Below are 24,122 nucleotides of genomic sequence, written 5' to 3'. Positions count from 1 at the left end.
ACAATGAGCTGTCTGCCATGACCTCTGTTAACTCAGACACCTCCCTTAATGGGAATCTTGTATGAGAGGCATCATAGGTCATGCTGTATGCCAGATTCCTTACCTCAGAATACCACTAAGTTTTCAAATACTTTAAAGAGGCAGTGAAGTAAAGTGAAAGCATATGAATATTAATCCAATATGACCAGTATTATAAGAGGGAATGAGGACAAAGACAACAGTCTGTCCTCAAGGCCAAGCAGTCTCGGCAGAATCGTGGGCATCTCACTTCTAGGATTCTGACTAAACATCTCTGTCATTAAGACACCCAATCTGGAAACACCAGAGAGCTAATTCAGAAGATTGGATGGCATCAGCCTCCTTACCGAGAAGTGGAGGAGAGGAGCGATGAGATGGGGCAGCCTGTGAAACGAGGCCATCGCAGGGATTTCCAGTGCGCATGGAAGGCAAGAGGAGAAAGCTAGGAGATGAAAACTAAAGCTGCCTTTTCTTGTTCTATGGTGCACTGTGGATCCAAGGTCTTGCCCTCCTTGGTGTATTCACATGGATAATTCAGTGACTATGCTTTGGCCAGTTTGAAATAGTGTGACTTCTCTGGGGGTTCATTTGCAATCTGCTCAAGAGTCTAAGGTTAGGAATTTACCCACGTTTGTCATATGTATAATGTTCAAATATAGTTCTAAATTCTAAGTAGTATGAAATAATGTTAGATTTACATTTGCCTAGAGTAATTTTACTACAAGCATATATATTTTACATAAATTTTGCCCTCACCAAGTTTCTAAATTTTCAACTTTAAAATTTAATCTGAAATACCAGCTTTGTAACACATACTAATTCAACAAAAATGGTGACCTGAAATTATTTTATTTCCTTCCTATGATATTTGAAGAGATTTTACCATACGATTACAAGGAAAAAAATTTCAATATGCAACAAAAATAGACAAAAATGCACTTACTGTTAATACCTCTAATTTTTTGTTTCTTGTTTCTGTGATAATGTTTTTTTCTTTTTGATTTCTATCTTCTGTTTAAAAAAATACAAACAAATGAGTAAATAAATAAGCAGCAAATATGTAGTAGGTAGCATTTTTAAAGATATAATGTGGGCTTGCAAAACAACTCAGGGTTGAGGTACTTGCTGAGAGGTTGGTGCCCACATGGTAATAAGAGAAAACCCAAATCCCTCCAGTCGTCCTGTGACCTCCACCAAAATAAAACTTAAAATAAAGGTGTGGACACTTCAACAATACACACACTAAAACCAAAATGCTCAGTATGGCCCCTCTATGTGGATAACACACAAATTTTTGATACCATCCATACTTTTAAAATAACACCAAGGATGTTTGGAAAAGGTTTATTAAAACTTTCTATTTTGTAGTGTCCATGTGTGTGTATTTTATACTGTGTGTGTGTGTATGTGTGTATTCATTTAAATGAATATTGTTAGAGTTACACTGATTGCCAAACAAAAATCGCAGCACCAAATATGGGCCACTTCTCGTCCAGTTGTTGGTTGAAGTACCCAGGAGACCACAGCCACTGCCCTTGGTTGCCTACACAACTTGATGATGATGGCGATGCTCACTGCTGAAGTCATCTACACATGGAGAAATCAAGCTGGGACTGACTAGGAAGCCGTTTCCTGCTATCTAGTTCCACAGTACCTGAAGGTGCTCTGTAAGCTGGGGGGGGGGGGGTATGAAGTTGTCACCAGTAGTGCTCAGCTGTAACCCTGTGAGCCACAGCAACCCCCAGCTTGGCAACGGTGCAATAGTCCCACAAGTGTTGTGAGATAAACAATTGTTTTCTGGTTGCATTCTAGGCCAGCTCTACAAAAGGGGAAGAATACCTGGCACTGTAAATCTAGCCTAGACCAAAAGGTCAGGGGCTCCCAGGCACCAGGAGTGAATCCACTACTACCTTCTGCCAAATGGGACAAACAGTCCTCTATACCAATAAATTAGTGCAGAGTTTGGACCTTATCAGAGAAGTTTCTTTGTGCAATGGACAGTGAGTGACACAAAAAGATACACAACCCGTCGAAGTAGAGGGAATACTTCTCAGTGGAGTACTCTGCGACAAGTGGAATATTTATATCAAACACTCCTCCCAAGGCTCAGGGACAATCAAGAAAGAGCAGGAAAAAGATGAGAGGAGCCAGAGGTAAGGCAGGACCTAAGCAAAGGCGTGCCTTCTGGACATTACAGGAGCACTGTATGAGTTCACAGCAGCTTTGGCTTCCCGAGCAAGCTCTGTACAAGAACAAGCCCCTCCATACTCAAGCATGGAGTGAGGAAGGGGCTCACAAGCCGTTGACACTTGATGGCTTCTGGCAAAGGGAGTAGCAGCTGTTGTTTTCTTTTCTTACGAGTGTGGCTCCTGGTAGGTCAGACATTCCCATAGAACATGAAGTTGGAAAGTAGTGGGCAGGTAGGAAGGTGACTCTCGGAAAATTTACAAGGAGAAATGGGAATGACTATGATTAAAATACATTTCAAGAAATTCTCAAAAATCAATAAAATATAGTCTGAAATTTATGAAAATTTTAAATTATATAATTAGCAAATTATATCTTACCTACAACATATTTTATCCCTCTGTAGAAAAAGAAAATTTAACAAAACACCAGTTAAATTATTGCAATATATATTCAAAGTAAGTTTACTCAATAGTTAACATATGACTGTTATCATATCTAGTTTTTCTTTAAGTAATTAAGTGGTTTTCATTATCTGTGTCCATCTGCTTTACTGTACCATTTAAAAAAATAACCTGTGTTGTTAATGAAAACACAATTCTAATTCTAAAGTGTGTGTGTTACTCTGTGTGCATGTGTCCATACATGCATGTATACATGTGTGCATGTGTGTGCATGTGCATGCATGTGTGCAAGTGTGTTACTAAGATTGAATCCAAAGCCTTGTTCATGCCAGTTAGATACTTAATCAGTGACTTATATCCCTTCCTTTAATTACCTTTTTATTTTTATAAATGGCCTAACTCGTGCTGGATTTGAATCTGCAATCCTCATACCTCAGCCTTGAAAAGACCTGGGATATGGGCCTGCATCTCTAGGCCTGGCTCCACCTTCGCCTTTGAAGCTTTGGTATACTCTATCCTGAAGAATTATATTGATAAATGGCAACATAAGCAGTTGGTGTTTTCTATCCATTTCTTTAGCCTAGATGAACTTTAAAACCAATCTATTGTGTGGAGAGGGAACTGATACATATTCCCTACCCATGCTTAAATTAACTTCTGGTGATTGTCAAACATCTGTCCATGAAACCACTTTGCCTCAAAATCAAATGAGTTAGTTTGCTCACAAACTTATTAATTTTAAAAGAATTCTCACAGACAGTACATCCTACAATGGTGCTGCTCTTCTGTTTGGACAGGCTTTGTTGTTGTTGTTGTTGTTGTTGTTTGGTAGGTTGGATTTGTAAGATTTATTATTTTATTTTTAATTTGTGGGTAGGTTCCCATGGGCCCTAAAGTCATATTCTTTGGATCTGGAGTTACAAGGGGTTGTCACCTGCCCAAAGTTGGTGCTAAGAACTAGACTTCTAAACTCCAGTCCTCTGCAAGAACAGCAAGAGCCCTTAACTTCTAAGCCACATATTTCTTTGTTCAGTGTGTGTATGTGTGTGTGTGTGTGTGTGTGTGTGTGTGTATGTGCGTGCGTGTGCACGCATGTGTGTGTCAAAGTCTTGGGTAGCTAAGGCTAGCCTCAAATTTCCTATATAGTTATTGCCTCTACGTCTTACATGCCACCAAACTAACTTCTGTTGGGTTTGGTTTTTTTGTTTTGTTTTGTTTTGTTTTTGTTGTTGTTTTTTGTTTTGAAACTACAGTATAATTACATAATTTCTTCTTTCTGTTTACTCCCTCAAAGCCTACCAATATACCTCCTTGTTCTCTTTCAGATTCATAGCCTCTTTTTCATTAACTGTGCTACATATGTGTGTGGATTTATTTTATATACAACCTGCTCAATACATATAATGATACTTATATGGATACATATGTTTTCTGGGCTGACCATTTGCTATTGAATAACCAATTGGTGTGTTCTTCACAAGGAAAAACTATTTCTCGTGCTCTTGGCTTTCCTTAGTTGTCTGTAGTTCTTTGCATAGGACTGAGGCCTCATGAACTTTTGCCCTACCCCCCCAACCCAGGATAGCATGTCCCTATCCAGTTCATGAGCCCACACTTGACTAAGACAGCATAATCCCTAACCACATCTAAATACTTGTCCTTATGCTCACAGAGAAGTGTGGTCATCAACCCTCATCAGGGAGGCATCCCTTTGCAGCTGAGAAAGACCATTCCAAAAAGCCACAGCCAGTCAAGAGGCAAGCTGTGGACCCCACTGCCAACTGATACGCATCTACGACAAAGCTCCTGTATCTAACAATCAGAGATAATTGCCGAAGTATGAATGTGGGAAAGATTGTAAGAACCCAGGGATCAAGGAGACTGCTGCAAAACTGTGTCTCCTAGGAACATTGCCACTCACTAAAGAAAGCCACCCAAGTATTTCAGGGTAGAGTGGGTTTGGGAAGTCTCATAAAAGAGACCATTGAGTTCTGTAACCCCAGTATTGTGTCTCTCTAAAGCACACTTATGCAGAATCACTGACAGTTAAGATTACCAAACTTTAATTCATTTTAATTCTTCATAGCAAAACCTTAGAGAGAAAGGGAAAAAAAATCACATACTTGGGTTGTGACTTGGAAACTTCTTTGGCCATTTTCTGAGAGCAGTTCTTAATGTTTCCACATCTCCAAAGCAGAAAGCACATCCAAGAAAGCAATCCAGCAAGGAAAATAGCCATCAGCGTGAAGATGAAAGGAATGTACCAGTCGCTGTTTTTGTACGTGTTGATAGCGGTGTACACAATGGTCAGACCTTTTCTTTGCTGGAAAATTATTTCAAAGCAGACCATTAGTTCCTGCTTTCAAAGCACATCTGTTTGCACGGTGTAGCATCAGGACAGAGCCACACCGTCGGCACACAGACAGTGGGGTATAGACGCCTACATATGCATAAGAACCTAGGTAACAATGAGAAACATGATCCAAGAAAAAAAGCCACCAAATTAAGAATGTAGAGAACAGAGTTGCATGAAACGGCCACTCTGTGACCCAAAGCAAAGCATGTCTCTTCTCTTCACCTGAGCCCTTTGACCTATAAAATTAAGAGACTGAGCTGGCTGGCATCCCAGTCTTTTTAGGCTTGTGAGTTCCTGTTATCTACTCCCTTTTGTGCAGCTAGAATTCACAGTGTGTTCTCAAAACTCAAGTGCTCAAAGGAAAAGACTTTTTAATGCTGTGCATTAAAGGCCAAAACACAGTAAAATACACTCTAAGTCCTAGAAAATAGGAGCTTTCCTCCTTGAAAGGCTGATAAGTCATTATGTAATTCAGCAGAGGCTTCCCCTATCTGCTTTATCAGCGATAAGACACTAAAAATGTCTGCTAAATGTTGTAGAGTTGGAGTGAAGATTAGATAAAATGGTGGATATAAGACATGCAGGGTGATGCCTAGCAAATCATAGGTGCCCATTACTATGAGAGCGTAGTCTTTTAAAGTGTCCATTTGCAGAGGTCTTTAGTGGTTGAGATTCACTGAAAACTGTTTACCTTCTATTGAGCAGGACCTTCAACTTACTCAGCCAGCAGTTTAGGGTCCTCCCTCTGTGTGTGTAATTTTCACTGATTCCTGTGCACATAATATGTTCACAGATGCACAGTGCCCAAGGTTGTTTGGGTTAGTGTGAAAGACTAAAGGTACAGAAGGGAGAGTGGGGCCCTGATTGCTCACTTAGCATTTCTGGCTGACATTTGACTCTGCAGTAAGACATTTACAACACAAAGTGCAAAATCACATTCTGAAACTCTTTACCTCAGAACTGGTTGGAGGAGGTGGTGTGGTGGTTCGTATCACGTAGATATCTATGACGGCAGTTCCTGTCCTGGGCTTGATGGCTTTGCCGTGTTTCAGGTTGTCGTCAAGCACATGCACCACAAGATGGTACTGCTGCCGCAGGTCAGCCCCAGACTCAAAGTTGAAAGGATTCTTCACAATTAATTTTGGAGTATTGGAACCCCGACTTGGGTCTAATTGGAAATGAAGGTTTTCATTTCCTTTTAAAAAAAAATAATGGGAAGGTTAGAATTATTTTATAATACATCAAATGGTCTCAAGCTACCTTAAAACGGTGTTAAAACACAGAATGTCTACATAGATTAAAACTTGTATTATACTGAAAATTTCCATATCTACAAATAGCTTATAATAAGGTTGAAGTAAAATAATACATATTAGGTAAAAAGCGTTTTAAACTAGGCATATTAGGGTAAGCCTATAATCTGGGAGGGAAAGGCAAGCAGATCAAGTGTTCAACGTCATCCCTGGCTAAATAGAGAGTTCAAGGCCAACCTTGGCTTCAAAATACTCTGTCTCAAAAAAAAAAAAAGATTTTTAAAGGTTAGCATGATGTTTCTGACCCACACATGTGGCCAGGAAATTTCATGTTACTATTTGATTATTCTGATTTTTTTTCTCTTCCTTTATTTTACTGTTATGTTCAATTTAGTCTAAACTAATTATGTCTTTAAAAGTTAAGTCTTCTCCAGGGCCTTGTTGACCCTATTATAAAGAAGAAGAACATATCTCCCTTCTTTTTTCCACAGAGTTCATCATCTAGTGATGATCTCCTTAATTTATCAGCAAAGTGTTTACTGATGTCTACACTCTCATCCTTTCATATGAGCAGAAGCAGGCTTGAGCCACGTGAAAAGGTCTTATTGTCATGGCCAAGGTGAATGCAAAGACAGTGTTTTCCTGTGTAGACTTTCTTGGTTTATGATTTTATGTGTTGACGGTACCCAGAATAAAATGAATAATGAGTTGTCATGAATATGTTCCATATCTGTCTTAGCTGGCTCAATGAAACAATTTCTAGGAATAGTGTCTAATATGTGGTTGGTCTCAAATAACCAAAAATCTCCTATAGATGAGAAATTGGTGACTATAATAGGCATGTGACTCTGGGTAGATCTAATGACAATACAGCCAAAACCATCTAGCCTCGTGGACTTGTAACAACATCATCATCTGGAAAGATGGCATCTGTTCTCAGCTAGTTGCATGGATAGCAAACTTAGTTCCTTGTACTAAAATCTGTAGCATTTTCTCAAATTCTGAGTCTCTTTGAACTCACAGAAGTAATTCAGTCATTCATATGTGCAGACATGAAAGGGTGTTGTGAGGAAACAAAATACTAAAGCTATGAAATAGTGTGGCCATTAAAAACAGTCACTTCTAGGGTTAAATATCATGCCTGACACTGCATAGCTAATGTCAACTTGACATATGTTTGTGGTTAAAAGAAATAATTAAAGTACCTACCAGAAGCCATTTCAAAGCGCATTTCAAAATCTTGTGAATCTCTGTCGTGACAGTTTAGTTTGAGGCCATTGACGTTTGTCCCAGCAACAACGTTGTCAGGGATAGTAGCTGTATATAGATAGGGTATGCAGACAGGTGCTTCATCATTCTCATCTTCAATGTCAACAGTGACCTGTCAGTGATGAAGGAAAAAAGAAACATCACGTCCACACGACGAGACTATTTATACACAGGATCAGAAATAAGCATCTGGATGGGCAGATCACCCAGAATTATTAAGTTAAAAGTCTAAAATGTTCTGAGCTTGCAGACATGTTCTTAGAGATATGGATTCTGGTTGTCAATCACTAGCTGGTGGTTTATTATTCTTGGGTCAGCTGTGACATTCTTTGTCCCCTCTAGGGAGAATTTGGGGCTCATTAGATGAATCACTATGGAAAGTACAGTTATGTAAATTGTAACAAAAGCAACACTGAAGAATACTGCCTTTGAGGATGAAGTTTGCTGGACTCTTTGAACAGCCCTTGTTCAGTGATAAACACACCCAGAAGGAGCATCCTCTAACTTAGCTAAGGACCTCTTCTGTACCGTTTCCCCAAGCACAGTGTTTGTCTGACCTTAATTAGGGCTGTTATCAACCTTTTCCTAATTAAAATACCATAAACCAGGAAGCTGTGATTTATGTGGGAAAAGATCAAAATATCAAGAGTTTGAAAATGTCAATGATCAAATACCAATCAGCCTACAAAGGTTTCTGCCCACCTCTCTGATGACTAATAATTTTCCAATAACATTAGAAGAGACTCCCTGGTGTGTTTACATCTTCAAGAATTATCTTTTAAAAAAATTTTTATAGAATGTTTTAATAACATAGTTAACTTCTTGGAGGAAATTCTGCATTTCTTAATGTTACTTCTCTAGATTCAACACAGATAAATATATTCGATATGAGAGATTTTTAAATTATATTTTATTTATTTATTTGTATGTTTTAAAAACAGTGTCTTTTAATGGGACACATTGCAGGGAATGAGTGCTCAGAATTCATCCTATCTCTTTGAGCTGAGTAACCTCAAATACGTTCTATAGCACCTAAGCCTTATAAATAAAATGCTTCCTTGTGTTAAAAAAAAATTAGTGTCTAGCACTACCTTGAGGTGAGAATGAATTAGATAATTAGAGCTTATCATACACAACACTTGGCCTTCGTTGGGTTCTTAATAAAAATCAGATGAGGATAGAGGTGATGATGACAAGAATAGACGTCTCAATGCTGGAGACTGAAGACCTATCATCCTTTTCTATACCGGGAAGCGAAATTCATTGGCATCACCATTTTGGCACTTGATATATCAAGCTCGCCAAAGGCATATGTGACAATATCTTTCACTTTTTTGTAGCCCAAGATGATGTACACAAACACTTAATAAGTATTGATTAAGAGGAGGAAAGACTGGACAAGTTCTGCTTTACATTCAAGCCAACATAAATTCTTTTTATAAGAAGAAGGTTACTTGAAGTTTCTGGGTTTTTATATTAAATCTAATTTTCACTTTCATCTGTAAAATGGGAGTGATAATTGCAAGGTGTGTCATCTTACACTATGCAGAGAAGGTATAAGTGTCTATAAGAAAACTGACCAAGAGACCTCACGTTAAAAGTCACGCCCGTGATTATCATCCTAGGATGGCCCGCCCTCGTAATTCCAGCCTCATGGCTATAACTTTAGCTCTGTGAGTGTTATTCTAGTCATTGATGCAAATAGGCCTGATACTTATGACAGTAACACTAAAAAAACAAACAAACAAACAAAAACAACAACCGAATAACCATACAAGCAGGAGGAAATACACCAGGAACAACTGGTCTAGAGTCCTTACAACTGAAGAAGTCCTGACTCTGTGACTCAGTCTCCTCATCTGTAGGATGAATGTGAGATTAACACTTCCTACTTCACATGTTAAAGTATCCACTACCTCACATCTTGTCCAAAAAGGTTCCTGTTATCCTTTTGGGAATACATAAATGCCAGAGAGAAAGTAGCCAGATCCTTCTTCCCCGTTCAAACTTCCAAAGCTAAGTTCAGACAAAAGTTATAGAATAATTGAGAAGTAGGAAAAAAAATCCACCAGCTTCTCCATTCACTGCCACTACCATGACCCTATCACTCCAATGTGATCATTAGAATTTAATACATTGCTCAGTCACATAGGCACGAAACCTGTGCCTCTCTACTCACTGTGGTCACTGCAGTGCGTGGATGAGCTCTGTCACAATCCACAGCTTCCACCGTGAGGTTATATTGTCTCACCGTCTCATAGTCTGGCTGAGTGGTGAGCTCAATCATTCCAGACAAAGGATGAATCCAGAACCTTCGTGCAGCCTGGCTGTCTCCATTGATTATCTTGTACATCAGGCAGTTTGGTGGGTGGTCCTCATCAACGGCAGTCACTTGTCCAACTTTGTAGAAGGCTGCCAATGTTTTACAGAGCTCATTTTTCTCACATATGTACATTACTATGAAGGCTTACCATGCCTGTGGTTTTTCAAATAATAACCTGAAATTTTCCAAGTGGTAACCTAAATCCTTTTGGGTAATGATGAATGTTTGAAGGCTAAAACTCCACATGATAGCAGATTGATTTACAGAGAATCCCCAGCCACTTGAGACCACTGGTTTCACTCATATGAAACAATTTAAAAATAATTTGTGATGTTAGTAATTGGTTCATCTTAGCATTATGCTAACATTAGTGGCAGGTAATGTTCATGAGCCAGACTCTGAAACTAGAAGACCTTGTTTACAAATCTCAGCCTCTCACCTGCTAACATAACAATGAACAATTTTATAGATCCCTTGACTTTTTTCTTCTTTGCAAACTAAGTATCTACCATACAGATTTGTGAAGACTGCATGAATTAAAATACATGAAGCACTTAGAGTAACAGTAAAGCCTAGTATATAGTAAGTGCTAAATAAGGATTATTTCTTATTTGTACAATTCCCTCACTGAATCTTCCTAACAGCCTTATGATTGTAGTAGTGGTAGCTCCATTTTATATAGATAAGGAATTGAGACCCTGTGATGTTGATTTGCCCAAAACCAATGGCATAGAGTCAGGCTCAACCTGTGTCTGCTATTTCTACAGTCAGATTTCAAAATTACTTCATAATACTTCCAGCTAATAGTATTCACAAATAATCTTTCAGAAGAGTGATAATTACACTACATTAGTTACATTCATGTGCCCAAATTCTTTGCCCTTCCTGTCTTCACACTATTAGCCATGCAGGCAGGCAACCAATAGCACTCTGGCTTGTAACTTGCTTTGATCAATGAGATACTAGTGAACCTGGTGTAGGCAAAGGTATTAGAAGCATTTGTGAGATTCGATTGACTTTCCTTAGATACATATTGCATGTGTACATGCATGCGCATACACACACACACACACACACACACACACACACACACCTGTTACCCTGTGAAAGTCATTCTATTATAACTCTTCCTTCACTCTAAGAACACACTTGGGTTAGCCTGAGGATGAAAGGATGAGGGAGAGGCCAAAGCCCTTCCTTTAGTCATCCAAGCCAAACCAGGACAGAGCCGTAAAAACCAGCCCACTCTCAGATAATCCAATTCTCGGATATCTGAGCTGGAAAATGTTTATTGCTGTGTTACTTTCATTTGTATGCCATAGCGCACTTATGGCAATAGATTGTAATTATGACAGGATACTCTTCAATCATCTTATACTACAGTCAGAAGCTCTGATGCATGCTTATGCATCGCTCACCAACATGTGCATGGGCGTTTCCACTGAGCAGTGATGAAGAAGAAAGCATATCATGTGCCATCCCCATCACTCTCAACCCCAAAGAAATTTTCCTTGTCTGGCATGTTCCTTTAATCAAGATTCATCTCTTGTAGCAAATTATTAAGTAGGCAGTGAACCCAGCTTATGATACCAACAACAGAAGAAGCACATTTACGGCAAAGAAGATTTCTTATTATGGCAGTTCCAGAAGAGAATGAATTTATTCTTTGAGTGAGAGTATAACTTTTTAATGGGGTATCACAATGCAGAAGAGAGAATCAGTAAAGCTAATCTCTGTCTTACAAACCTGGAAAGTGACGGGATCATTTCCACATTTAACACCTGGGTAGGTACAATGCGAAGTCTATTCTTTTGAAGGTGTAAAAATCAAACTTTCAATAAACTCTAAATATTATCTTGGGCATCTTTAGCTGAATTTTAAGTAGAAAAATTATGGAACTCTGAATGCTGCCAGACCTCATCAAAACCTACTGGAAATGAAACACATTCTCCCTTGTGACCTGCAACTCAGCTGATTCAATTTCTATGTTTCTTCTAAGTCACTACTGATAAAGGGGCTCTTTTGCCTACACCTACTTTCCTCCATAGACTTTTTGTCAGTTTATCACATATCATCATTTTTCACTTTAAATATTATAAATATCCATACTTATAATTTTCATGTAATTTACTAGATAAATTTGAATTTATCTGTGCTAATTAACTCACTATTGGGGGAGGTGCACTTTTTCTATTAATGTAATTTTTTGTTTTGTTTTGAGCTGGCCTGGAACTGACTGGAAACCAGGCTGGCCTCAAACTCACAGAGATCCACCTGCCTCTGCCTTTCAAGTGCTGGGACTATAGGCAAGTCCTACCATGACCTGCTCCTTAATGTAGTGTTGAATATCCTCCAGGTCTATAGATATTCTCAGGGGAGTTTGTGTTCAGAGTAGTTTTACAATATCAGCTTTCTTCTAAAGGTAGCTTGAGTTGTGGAGGTTTTGTCTCTTCAGAAAAATACCTGTATATATCTACATATCTATATCTAGATGACAGATTGATAATAAATAGATATATATGTATATATACACATATGCCAAGAATTTTAAAAAGAGCAAGAGGAAATATATGGGGGGTGGTCTAGAGAGAAGGGCAGGGAGAAATTATGTAATTATATTATAAAAATAATTGAAGACTATGAAACAAAACAAACAAAATCCAAATGCTCTAATTCCATTCAACTTGTAAGCCCTAATAAGGAAGACCAAGCTGTGCTTTTTTCTTGCTGTTTCAAAAACAAAACAACAACAACAACAAAAAAAAAAAAACAAGAAGGAAGCAGCTTGAGCATCTGAAAACTGTTGGCACTCAGGGGCCATTAGCAGTATAACTATCATTGGCAGTAAAAACATGGCTGTTTGACATCAATTATCCAGCTACTGGAGCTACTGAGCTGGAAAGATGGCTCAGCAATTAAGAGCACACATTGTACTTGCAGAGGGCCCAAATTCCATTCCCAGAACCCATGGTTGGTGGTTCACAATTTCTCTAGGTCCAGAAGATCAATCATGTCTGGCTTCTGTGATCTCCTATACTCATGTACACATTCCCACACAGACACATAATTAAAGATAATATAAATATTGTAAAAGAACTCTGATATGTGACAACCAACATATGTTGTATGGCCCATATTCATTGGATGTGAGTCTATACACAAGCCTCATTCCAGCTCTATGGTATAGTTATTATCATTATTTTATAAGTGAGAACTCAAAAGTACAGGATTTTGGCTCTAGCTTATTTCTGCAAAGATCTAGAAAACCTGGGTTTGTATTCCTAGCAACACACATACACACACACATACACACAGAGATAGATAGATAGATAGATAGATAGATAGATAGATAGATAGATAGATAAGAATGGAAGAGGAGACATGGAGTTTCCTATAGATCATTACTGACACAAGCTAAAGAAAGGCATGCCAACTGCTCAGGGACATCAAAGCTATGAGATGGGACCTGAGGCTTTGAGGCTGTTATTCAGCTTGTCGGGCAGTCCCAGAGCTTCAGTGGTGCTGTATGCAGAATGCCTGCAGGGGCCCCCACTGGTTAGTGTGTCCCCAGAAGCAGCTCCTTCCTGGAGCACAGATCCTGTGCTTTCCCCTAAGCACTACTGAGGCATGCCTTCAAACACTATGCGCTGACTGACTGTTCCAAATCTCAAGAAAACTATTTTCCCATGGCAAAGATATTTGGATTGTTCAAAACTTTGCTCTGGCCTGCTCCAATAGCTAACATTTTAGAGAAATTGCTGATTTTTCTACTTAAATACAAAAAAACAAAAAACAAAAACAAAAATAATAAAGGAGTGGAGTTTTAAGAGAATAAGGTCTGGGTTCTTTTGATGAAGTGCATATGACAAATGAAAACTATACCCTTAAATATATCAAGATACACCTTTTCTATAAGTAAGATACTGGCATCACTATTCCAAACAGCTTGGAGAGTTTATTTTGGATATTTACATGTTAGGAAGTAAATAATTGTATTTGTTAAGAAATAAGAAAGTTTTACTACTACAAATATCTTTATACTACAAAAACTTGCTCCTATGAATTTACAACAAAACAGAACCCTCAAAGGTACAAGAGAAGCAAGTTGCAGAGACAGGATTGAAGCCAGTTTCCTTTGACTCTGGCATTTACTGTCATTCTGCCACCACAGGACACGCTTACAAAGCAGTCTGACTCGATTTCATGGCACAGTCAGCTCTATCACTTGAAGTATTTGGGTCAAGCCTGGGGATTCACTATCCAGAGATTCTGAGAATGGGATGTGTTCCCATCTTAGATGCCAGAATCACAACTGTGACCACCGCTGTATTTTCCAAATAGAATGAGGCTAACCATATATCCTAACTCATATCTAATTTAGAACTGGGAGAAAACCTTAGCCATAGTCTTGACTTTGGACCCAAAACCGTGACCCCAGTTGTTTTATGAGATCTGGGTTGTATGGATAATAACCCCATGCTTCTACTTCTTGACAGTTACTCATGTTTTGGGTGAGGAATGAAGTGAAGTCAGTAATGTGCATTTGTCCACCACAAAAACAAATCCTAAAAGCTTAAAGTAGGCTTTGAGAAATCATCAGGATGATATTCTGAGAACATCACCAGTGAAAATAAACTTCCATGGAGGTCTCATGTCCCACAATGCCCTTACACCTGCTGTTCGGTAAATGCGCATGCTCCTTTTCCATTGGTCACTGGTCACTGGTAGGTGTTTCCTTGTGGATGCTTTAATGTTAAAGAAATGAGAACATTCTTACCTCCTGATGTTTCTGGAACTGAAAATGCATAGTGTGAGGTTTGAAATTTGGGGCTGAAATCGTTTTCAGGAGCAATCTCCACAAGGATGGTCACAGTCACTGTAAAATTGAGCAGTAAATTAGTGCTTTTTGTTGTTTTACTCTACAAACAACTGTAACATGTCCCCAATTACAGAACTGGCAAAGATTATGAAACTACAACAGGAGTCTCTCTACCTCCAAATGATTGGTATTCCCCCATTCTGTGTTCTTAGGGGACCACTTGGAATGTGAAATGCCCCTCCCCCCAAGACGCTTGTGTTTCAACACTTGGTTCCCAGCTGATGGTGCCATTTGGGAAGGCTGTAAAACCTTTAGGAAGAGGTCTTTCCTTGGAGGAAGGAGGTGGGGCTGGTTTTATAACCTGACTCCTCTTCCTGTTTTGTCTTTGCTACCTGATTGTGGATGCAGTGCAACTGCTGCTGTCCAGTCTTACTGTCACACTTACTATCGTCAAGTGGATGATATCCCTTCAAACTGTGAGCCGGTCTTCCCTTATGTTCCTTCTTGTCAATTAGTTGTGACAGCAACAAGAAACATAAGGCAAAACCCACATGAGTTCCATGACAGGCAAAACAATTTAGCAAAAAGTTCTAAAGTATCCTGTTTTATATTTATTTTATATAATACAGACATGTGTGAAGTTTGATATATATTTATGTATATTACATATTTTCTACAAGAGAGTATATCGCAAATTTCATTGGAACAATTATTCCATTGGTTCAATGAGGAGGTTTTCAAATCATTCTGTGATGTCTTGCACTATGCTTTTAAAACTTGAGAGAAATGGAAAGAGTCTCAGAAATTCCATGTTTAAGGATTGGAATTAACATAAATTCTGTGGCCTTAAATTAACTTTCAGTTCTAGGAAGCTCAATTTCCTCATCAATCAATCAAATCAGTGTCCATCTCGTACATCATAGTATGAATATGAAGTCAAAGGAAATTATGGTCAAGAAAAATTTCAAATGATAACAGGTAAAGACAAAAGAAGTCACTACTGGCCAGCCAGGTTGTTCAGTATCCCATCCCAATGATTTAAGTTCAGTCTCCAAGTCTCACATGATGGAAGGTGAGAACCAATGCCAACAAGCTGTTTTCTGATCTGCACATGCATACTATGGCACTCTCCACACACCCAATCAAATAATTAAGCATGGTAAAAAACAAATTAAGGATTTGTTACAATTTTTTCCTATTGCCTGTAGAAATAAAAATAAATTTAAAAAAAACTCTGTATTTTGGCAAGCTAAGGTAGCCTATTAGAGAGTTGTTCAAAAGAAATATATTTTTAAGATGTATTTATCTATTATTTATAAATATTCTGCACACATGTGTTCCTGCTGGCCAGAAGAGGACACCAGATCTCATTATAAATGGTTATGAGCCACCATGTGGTTTCTGGGAATTGAACTCAGGACCTTTGGGAGAATAGTGCTCTTAACCTCTGAGCCATCTCTCGAGCCGCAATAGAAATATTTTGATATTAAAACATAAAAGAAACCAACTTGAAAGTCAAGAAATATTTTAAAGTAAAGTTAGAACATCATGAGCAAGACACTAGCCGGGATGTTGGTATTACTACCACAGTTTCACAGGAAAGAGACCGAGATAAACAGAATTAAATTCATGGTCTCATGTTACAAAGGTAAAAGTTCAGGGAGTAGATGCCAGAGCAAGTTCTATTGACTATTAACATCTCTGAGATATTAATGTGCCAACTACGACGTCCTAAACTAAATAAAAATTAAGGTTTTATGGCAAGACCCTTGGGGTTCCTGCCATGCTAGTGTTTATGTTCAATCTGCAGGCAAGCCTTCTTCCCAGACTCGTTTACTCAGTGAAGTCTCGTCCAGCGGGTTATCTACAGCACTCATGCTCAGAAGACTTCTGCTTCATTGCCTCTTCTAAAGTTCTGAGATGTATGTCAGATAGTAAAATTTAATCTGAGATTTATATGAATATTTTCCGGGAACTCTATGGCATCCTTCACCTCCTAGCATATTCTACTATAGGACAGTGTCTACAACTTTCATCATAGTCTCCACAGTATGCATGATTCCTAAGAAAGTTTAAAGAGTGCTGTTCTACAAAAACAAATGCTTTGCTTTAACAACTCTATATTTCTTTAAATAAATCCACTTACATGTTGCAAGAGCAGGGGCCGTTTACAGCTCTGCCGTACTAAGGTTTTTATTGTGTCCATAAAGACTCCAAATTGTGTGAATTGGCTGGCCTATAAAAATAGAGGGAACCAAACGTGCAATGTTGCAAGCATATTTTATGAGCAATTATTGTGAATATGTTGGCATGTAAAGACTACAGAAGATATGTAACTAAGAAAGATGTTTTCTCTCTTCCCAGTTCAAGAAAGGCTCAAATCTTTTGAGATAGGCAAGTTATTTAACTACAAGGGGAAATAACCCAACCTAAAAGGTCACTTTGGGCTATATAATAGTGATTTATGATGCGCTACCAATATCTTCAAAAAAAACTTCAAGAATACTTCTGGGGCCGGGCATGGTGGCAGCACTTGGGAGGCAGAGGCAGGTGGATAGCTGTGAGTTCAAAGTCAGCCTGGTCTACAAAGTGAGTCCAGGACAGCCAAGGCTAACACAGAGAGACTGTCTCGAAAAACCAATAAATAAATAAATAAATAAATAAATAAATAAATAAATAAAATGCTTCTGAGTGAGATATCATAGTTTGGTTCTTATCCCCAGCATAGCACATCTTCAGGTAGCTGTGTAAGTCTACTTACTTTTCTGATCACTGCAATAAAGATACTCAAAAGAAGCTATTTAATGGAGAAAGCATTTGACTCTTGGTTAAATCTGGGAAGGTGTGGCAGGAGAAAGTGGTGGCAGGAGGATGTGCTAGCAAGAGGAAGTGATGGACACTTTCTCATGTCTCAGCAATTCAGGAAACAGAAAGACAGCAGAAAGCAGTGTTGCAGTTATTTTACCCATATGGCCTAATAATGTTTATTATTAGGAATGTAATTATTATTATTATGGCAGTATTTTCTAACCAGCTAGCAATCAATCAAGACACCCGTTACAGTTTAAAATAGCCTTAGTTAACCTGGGGCAGGGCAGATATTGATCCCCTAAACTGCCTCCCATAGTGGGGCAGGTATGGAATCTCTGCCCCAATCCCATCCCATCTGCTTCTAATAATTTCTATCAAGCTACCTCCCATCCACAATCCCATATACTTGCTAATGTTCTTCACCTGGGCCAAATCCTCCATCCACGCCAGCCATGGGCTTCTCCTCCACCTAATCCACGGTGCAGCCTCCTCCTTCTCTCCTCTCCTCTGGTCTCTCTTCCTCCCAAGATTCTCTCTGTTTCCCCCAGCCCTGGAACCTTAGCCACGCCTATCCCATTTGCCCTGCCCGGGTGTGATGGCCTTTTATTGACCAAACAGGTTAGGCTCTTAGGCAAGGTACAGGTGGGGCAGAGACAACAAGCACTAATTAGCATCAAATCACACCAGACCAACCTCCAACAGAGCAGGGTTAAGATATGACTTCCATGACCCACCCCCAGTGAGTCCAGCAAGAGCCACTTGGCAGAAGTCCCACAACCTCCCAAAGCAGTGTCACCATCTGGGGATCAAGTGTTCAAACACAATCCTATGAGGAACATTTCATATTCAGCCGTAGCAAATCCTTTACAGTTCTTATATCAGTGAGTCAAGAAGGATTGAAAGCATCCTAAATATACTGATGACAGTTCAGGGTTAAGTTCCATTTGATTAAAAAAAAACACACACACACACAAATTTCTTCTGTACGTCCACCCTTCTGCATTCACAAAAGACAAAACACTTTCTCTATTTGTCTCAGATGGAATCTTAGAATCCGTTCAACCCAATGATCAAGGCAACCACCAGCAATGATTCAGAGTTCTTACAAGAGAAAAAAGAAACAATTGAACATGGCCCTTATCCCTAAAAACTTGAGTTTTCTCCCATAACTTTTGATTTATCCATAATTGCAACAACTGCAAAGCCATTTCAGCACAGTGATTTCCAGGTATAAGAGAGATTTGGCATTATCGGCAGATGTAACCTAAAAAGTCTGAAGATACTTCTTCCCAGAAAAATCTCTATAGCCAAAAATGGGGAGTCTGGAACTGCTCTGCTGATGTGTAGTTGTAGAGCAAGTACCCACCCAGACCCTGTAGGAAACTTGATGTATGTTTTCATTTGCACAAGAGTAAATGAAGAGAAATAGGAATCAGGCAGTTTACTTGACACACCAACTCCTAATCACTCTGCCCTGGATCCTTCGTACCTCCAAAGAATAGCAGTTCACAATCTGCAAAACTACAACTATTAAATCTCCAAATGCCAAAAATGTTATAATCGTGCAGTCTTGGCAAGATGTATCTCCCTGCCCCTAAGGCTCCTTTACCATAGGCTGGTACAAAATTATGGGAAAGTTATGACAAGACCTTGGGTGAGGGAGCAGCAGCCATGCCCTGCATGTTCTTCAAGTTCATGAGCTGTAGAATTTGGCAAGTAGCCCACTAATTGCATCAATAACAGTGTTAGAGCATGCAATATCCTTCAAGTAAATGGTTTTGTTTTGTTTTGTTTTGTTTTACCAACCAACTACCTATACGTTTGGGCTTCATGTTGTCTGTTATCAAGCTCTTTCCAAGTCTGGGGTATTTGGTATTATTTAGCATAAGTAATCAAATAAATGTTAAATACTATCAAGAATCAAAACTTGAACTCACATGCCATGCTTTTTCCAATAGCAACATCTCTAACCTGACCAGGATATGAATTGCATATTATTAAGGTGCTGCTATGAAGAGATGCAAAGGCTTCCCAGTGATGGAAACTTCTACCACCCGTCTATCTCATTCCCCAATGGGATTAATGCTGATAGCACACTGAGCAGACTTGAGAAGTCTGTAGTGGTTACCTGTGTGAGACGGATGTAGGTCATCAAATACAGAAATCATCATTTCATAAATGTGTCCAGCTGCAACCACCTCTGGGCTTTCATAATCCAGCTCTTTGGTAACCTTATAGAACAACACTATTTCAGAAAAAAAAATCTCAAATTTTTTTCATCTGGTGTGCGTGTGTGTGTGTGTGTGTGTGTGTGTGTGTGTGTGTGTGTGTGTGTGTGTGTACCCACATCCATGCACACACACATGCATGTGTGCTATGGATTGTATATGGTGGTCAGAGGACAACTTACAAAAGTCCATTCTTTCCACATTGCAGAGACCTGGGATGGAACTTAAATAGCTAGGCAGGCGCCTTTACTCAGTGAGCCACCTCACCGACCCTGAACTAAAACTTTTAATGCACATGTTTAAAAAGTCAGTCTGGAAAAGTTGAGTGTATGGCCATTCTTAATTGACAAGGAATAACATCTCAGAATGCATGAGTTGGAGAAGGGCTCATATATATAAATGAGCATTTCAGTGGAACAATAGGGCACCACAGACCACTTTTCAGAGTAGCATACTTTTGGAGGAAATATTCCAGCATAGAAGAAAATATAGATTATAATGTACATTGTATGCTAATTATGCTGCCATGGGCAAAGGATCTAAATATATTGAGTGAATGTTGTATGAAAAATTATGATAAAAACGTAAGCTATTCTGGGTCAGGAGAGATGTCCCAGTGGTTAAGGCCACTGGCTGTCCATTGGCTAGATCAGAGTAGGGGTTCAATGTTTACTACTTGTATTGTTCTTGGTTAGTATAATAGTTTGGGCAGACCCCTTGGGCCCTTATCCACCCATCATAATGTTCTTCTGGTAGGTTTCTAGGACCCTCTGGGCCCTTCTATTTGCCCATGTCCTATATTTCTCTCACCTAGAGTCCCAGGAGAATGTCCTCACATCTATCCCAATCTCCTGGTAAGTGAAGACTTTCATGGGACATGCCTTTTGGGCTAGTGCCCAATTATAAGTGAGTAAATACTATGTGATTATTTCTGCTTCTAGGTTAACTCACTCCATATGATCATTTCTAGTTCCATCCATTTGTCCACAAATGTTGGGATTTCATTGTTTTTAATAGCTGAGCAGTATTCCATGGTGTAAATGTACCACAGTTTCTTTATTATGTGGAGAGCGGGGACTGACTCAGACATGGACTCTGGTGCCCCATATCTGACCACCTCCCCTTGGTGGGGAGGCCTGGTGGCACTCAAAGAAAGGATAAGCAGGCTATAAGATGAGACTTGATAGTCTATGACCATATAGTGGGAGAAGAGGTCCCCCTCGGTCATAGACCTAGGGGAGGGGAATAGGGTGAAAGAGGGAGGGAGGGAGGAACGAGAGGATATAAGTGATGGCATAAAAATGTAGTTGTAATCTGAATAAATTAATTAAATAAAAATATTTTTTTAAAAAGAGCACTGGCTGATCTTCTAAAGGTCCTCATTTCAACTCCCAGCTTCCACATGCGGTTCATAACCATCTATAACTCTAGTCCCATGGGTTTCGATTTGCTATCCTGGTGTGCATTTATAAGACACTCATATATATAAAATACACCAATAAGCAAATAAAATGTAAGATACTCCTATTACAAGATACCACTTCACAATATTTTTGAATACTAATTAGGTTTTAGTTAGAGCTATAGATGTTAGGACTCAAACAGTAATATGGGCTCATATCTGAAACTTGAGAAAGTCTAATACAATACTATTAGCATGAACCTCAGTTGGGCAAAAAATGAATACATCTATATAGCACCAAGAATTCCAGGGTTCAGAAAAAAATATCTATTTTTAAAATTCCAGTATATGACTCCTTTATCATTCAGGGAATTACACTGAGTACCCTCTGTGAACCAAGCACCATAGCAAAATTTGGTTCACAAATGATAACCATTTGACAATAGCTGTAAATCTTATGATCTAATAGGATCAACAACCAAATAGACCATTGTACATGTAAAATAAATGTTTTTATAGGTGGCATGCAATCTGCATGATTATGGTGGTAGGATGTAACTCTTAGGAATAAGTGCCTTTTAATACTTACATGATAAGCATGCAGACACTGAAGTCAGGTAGAGGTGGGTGATGGCTGTAGTCATTCATTCGGTGACAGATCAAGCATATACGAAGGTTTGGGTCTTAGAATAGTGCTTACAAATCCTCCGTCTTTACGCAAATTTCATTTTAAAGACGACACTTTGGGTTTGCATTGCAAAGTGAATATCAATCCAGTATGCACCTGGTTCTGGGCTCAAGTGTCCAAATTTTACACTCATGTAAGAACTTACCTTGTAGCTGTAAACTTTGTCAAGAATATTTGGGGTCAGGATAAGAGAAAGGGTTCATCTGTGGGTTTCTTAGATATAATCTTCTGGATAAGGACAGGAATGGGTAGGTAAAGGGTAGTTGGTGATACTGAGAGGGAAGGTAAGGAACTAAGGATGCAATCATGGACTGGCATTCCAAAATAAACGCCATGAAAGTTGGGAATTAAGAAAAGGAATTTCTTCTAAGGCAGAATCACGTATAGAAAAAAAACCCTACATTTTAATGCTCTGCCAGTAGAAAGTTTGACCCTCTAGAAGAGGAGTTGGCTTCAGTTACTTCCAGTGCCAGGAGACCAAGCCATTGTCACATAAGCCATCATACAGACTCACCTCTAAGGAAATCAGAAGGTGTTTTTAGCTTCTAATCTCCCCAGTTAAATAGGAAGTAAATTGATTGTTGCTCATTATAAAAAGGAAAAAAGATAGCAGGAACAAGATAGTTAAAGACTTGCCAAGACAGCAGAGGAATCCAGAATCCTCCTCTGTTGTACCAGGACTCCTCCTTTGGAACTTACTAGCATCATTCCATTGGCCATGACATTACTCCATTTCCTTGAGAAAGCTTCCTGAAATGCCTTCCACCCGGGCTTACCTGAATGAAATTTTTGGCATTTGACACTTGCTCAAATAGGTGTCCAGAACCTACTGGGCCAAAGCTCGGAGAATAATGAATTGTGTCAGGAGGTTTGTCAAGGTCATGACACGAGAGCTTTGCAACTACTGTGTCTTTTGCAATCTTCTCTTTGCCCGTGTACCTGTTTAATTGTTCAAAAAGAAAAATCACTTTAGATAGGCATTCTCTTAGAATGTGATGTTTTCCCCTTAAACATCCACTACTTTCTATGAGGTTTATATGTATACTGTTAATCCTGGAGCAGATAGGCCCCCCCTTAGAGCATCATTTGGGTGACCATTTCCTAAGAGTGTAATCTGGTATAGATACTGTGTAAATAAGTACAGAAGCTCCTCAAAAAATTTAAAATGGAACTCCTATGTGACGCAGATATAGTGCCTCTGAGCATATACCCAAAGACCTCTGCATCCTACTACAGAGATCCTTGCACATCCAGATTTACTGCCTCTCATCACAATAGCTAGGAAAGGAAAGCAGCCTCAATGTGCAGCGACTAACGGATGAATGACAAAATGTGACACATATACATGGTGGAATTTTATTCAGTTGTAAATAAAAATAAAATTATGTAATTTTCAGGAAAAATAGAATGGTGTGAAAATTATTATATTAAGTGAGGTCACGCAGTCTCAGGAAGACAAATATTCTCTCTCATCTGAGGCTGCTAGCTGCTGATTCCTATATGGGAGAGTGAGTGTAGGTGTAAGTCATCAATAGAGAGAGGAAGCAGGAGAGGCAGCAGAAAGTCTTAGGAAGGAGAGGGAAAATAATAGAAACGGAAAAGGCGTGCTCTCAGGCAGATGGCCAGGGTGTGGGAAAGGAGAGGAAGGACAGAATAGCCCCCCCATGGGAAGAAATACAAACCTCCTATCCACATATCAAAACCCCAACGTCCTACAGCTCGGAATATTTTCATCACTTCCTTAACATCAAATCCTGACCCTGCATGAAATATTTTGCATCAAGATTTTGTCCATGTTGTCAGATCATTTTTCTTCCATTTACAGTGATTTGAATATGGAGACCTACTATCTTTCCACTTAGAAAGTCACGCAATATATTTTGCATGAGCCATGTTACATTTAAAAAGTTAATCATGTTTTTTTAAAGCCATGATTCTTTTTAATCAAGGACAAAATCTTTGTGTTTGTGCTGTGTGTGCAGGCACATGTGAGTATTCGGGTGCCTGTGATAACATGTGGGTATTCAGGTGCCTATGATAACAGGCACACATGTGTGCCTGTATGTGAAGGCCAAAGGACTATCTTGGGTATTGTCCACTATTTTGTATGGTTTGTTGTTGTTGTTGTTGTTGTTGTTTTGTTCTGTTTTGTTTCTGCCTTGGTTTTGAACTTGCTAAGTAAGCTAGGCTGCCTGGCCAGTGCACCCCAGGGACCTGCCTGTCTCTGCATCTCTAGCGCTGAGACTCCAAAAGCTTCTTACAACACATGGCTATTTTATGTGTGTCATGGTGCTGAAGTCAAGTCTTTGTGCTTACAAGGCAACGATTTTACTGAGACATTCCCTCACCCCCGGCACAACATCT

General features: G+C 39.1%; 1 protein-coding gene across 3 annotated transcripts in view; it reads right to left on the bottom strand.

The window, feature by feature from the left end:
- LOC311606101 (cadherin-related family member 3-like) overlaps window positions 1-24,122 on the bottom strand; it is a gene marked incomplete at its 3' end in the record, with an annotated part of 75,813 nt that overhangs the window by 6,578 nt on the left and 45,113 nt on the right. For 2 of the 3 annotated variants that reach the window (XM_084797143.1, XM_084797145.1), the window contains exons 9-17: window positions 22,535-22,697; window positions 19,569-19,671; window positions 14,588-14,686; window positions 9,667-9,899; window positions 7,428-7,599; window positions 5,919-6,160; window positions 4,733-4,932; window positions 2,586-2,605; window positions 962-1,029 (exon numbers count right to left, since the gene is read on the bottom strand). In XM_084797143.1, the coding sequence (XP_084653269.1) occupies window positions 962-1,029; window positions 2,586-2,605; window positions 4,733-4,932; window positions 5,919-6,160; window positions 7,428-7,599; window positions 9,667-9,899; window positions 14,588-14,686; window positions 19,569-19,671; window positions 22,535-22,697 (1,300 nt within the window). The remainder of the gene's footprint in view (window positions 1-961; window positions 1,030-2,585; window positions 2,606-4,732; window positions 4,933-5,918; window positions 6,161-7,427; window positions 7,600-9,666; window positions 9,900-14,587; window positions 14,687-19,568; window positions 19,672-22,534; window positions 22,698-24,122) is intronic. The other variant, XM_084797144.1, reaches the window with a different exon arrangement.

The sequence above is a fragment of the Acomys minous genome (genome assembly GCF_964271855.1).
Source record: "Acomys minous genome assembly, chromosome: 9".
In the NCBI taxonomy this organism is placed as follows: domain Eukaryota; kingdom Metazoa; phylum Chordata; class Mammalia; order Rodentia; family Muridae; genus Acomys; species Acomys minous.
This window is presented reverse-complemented; position numbering and strand designations above follow the sequence as displayed.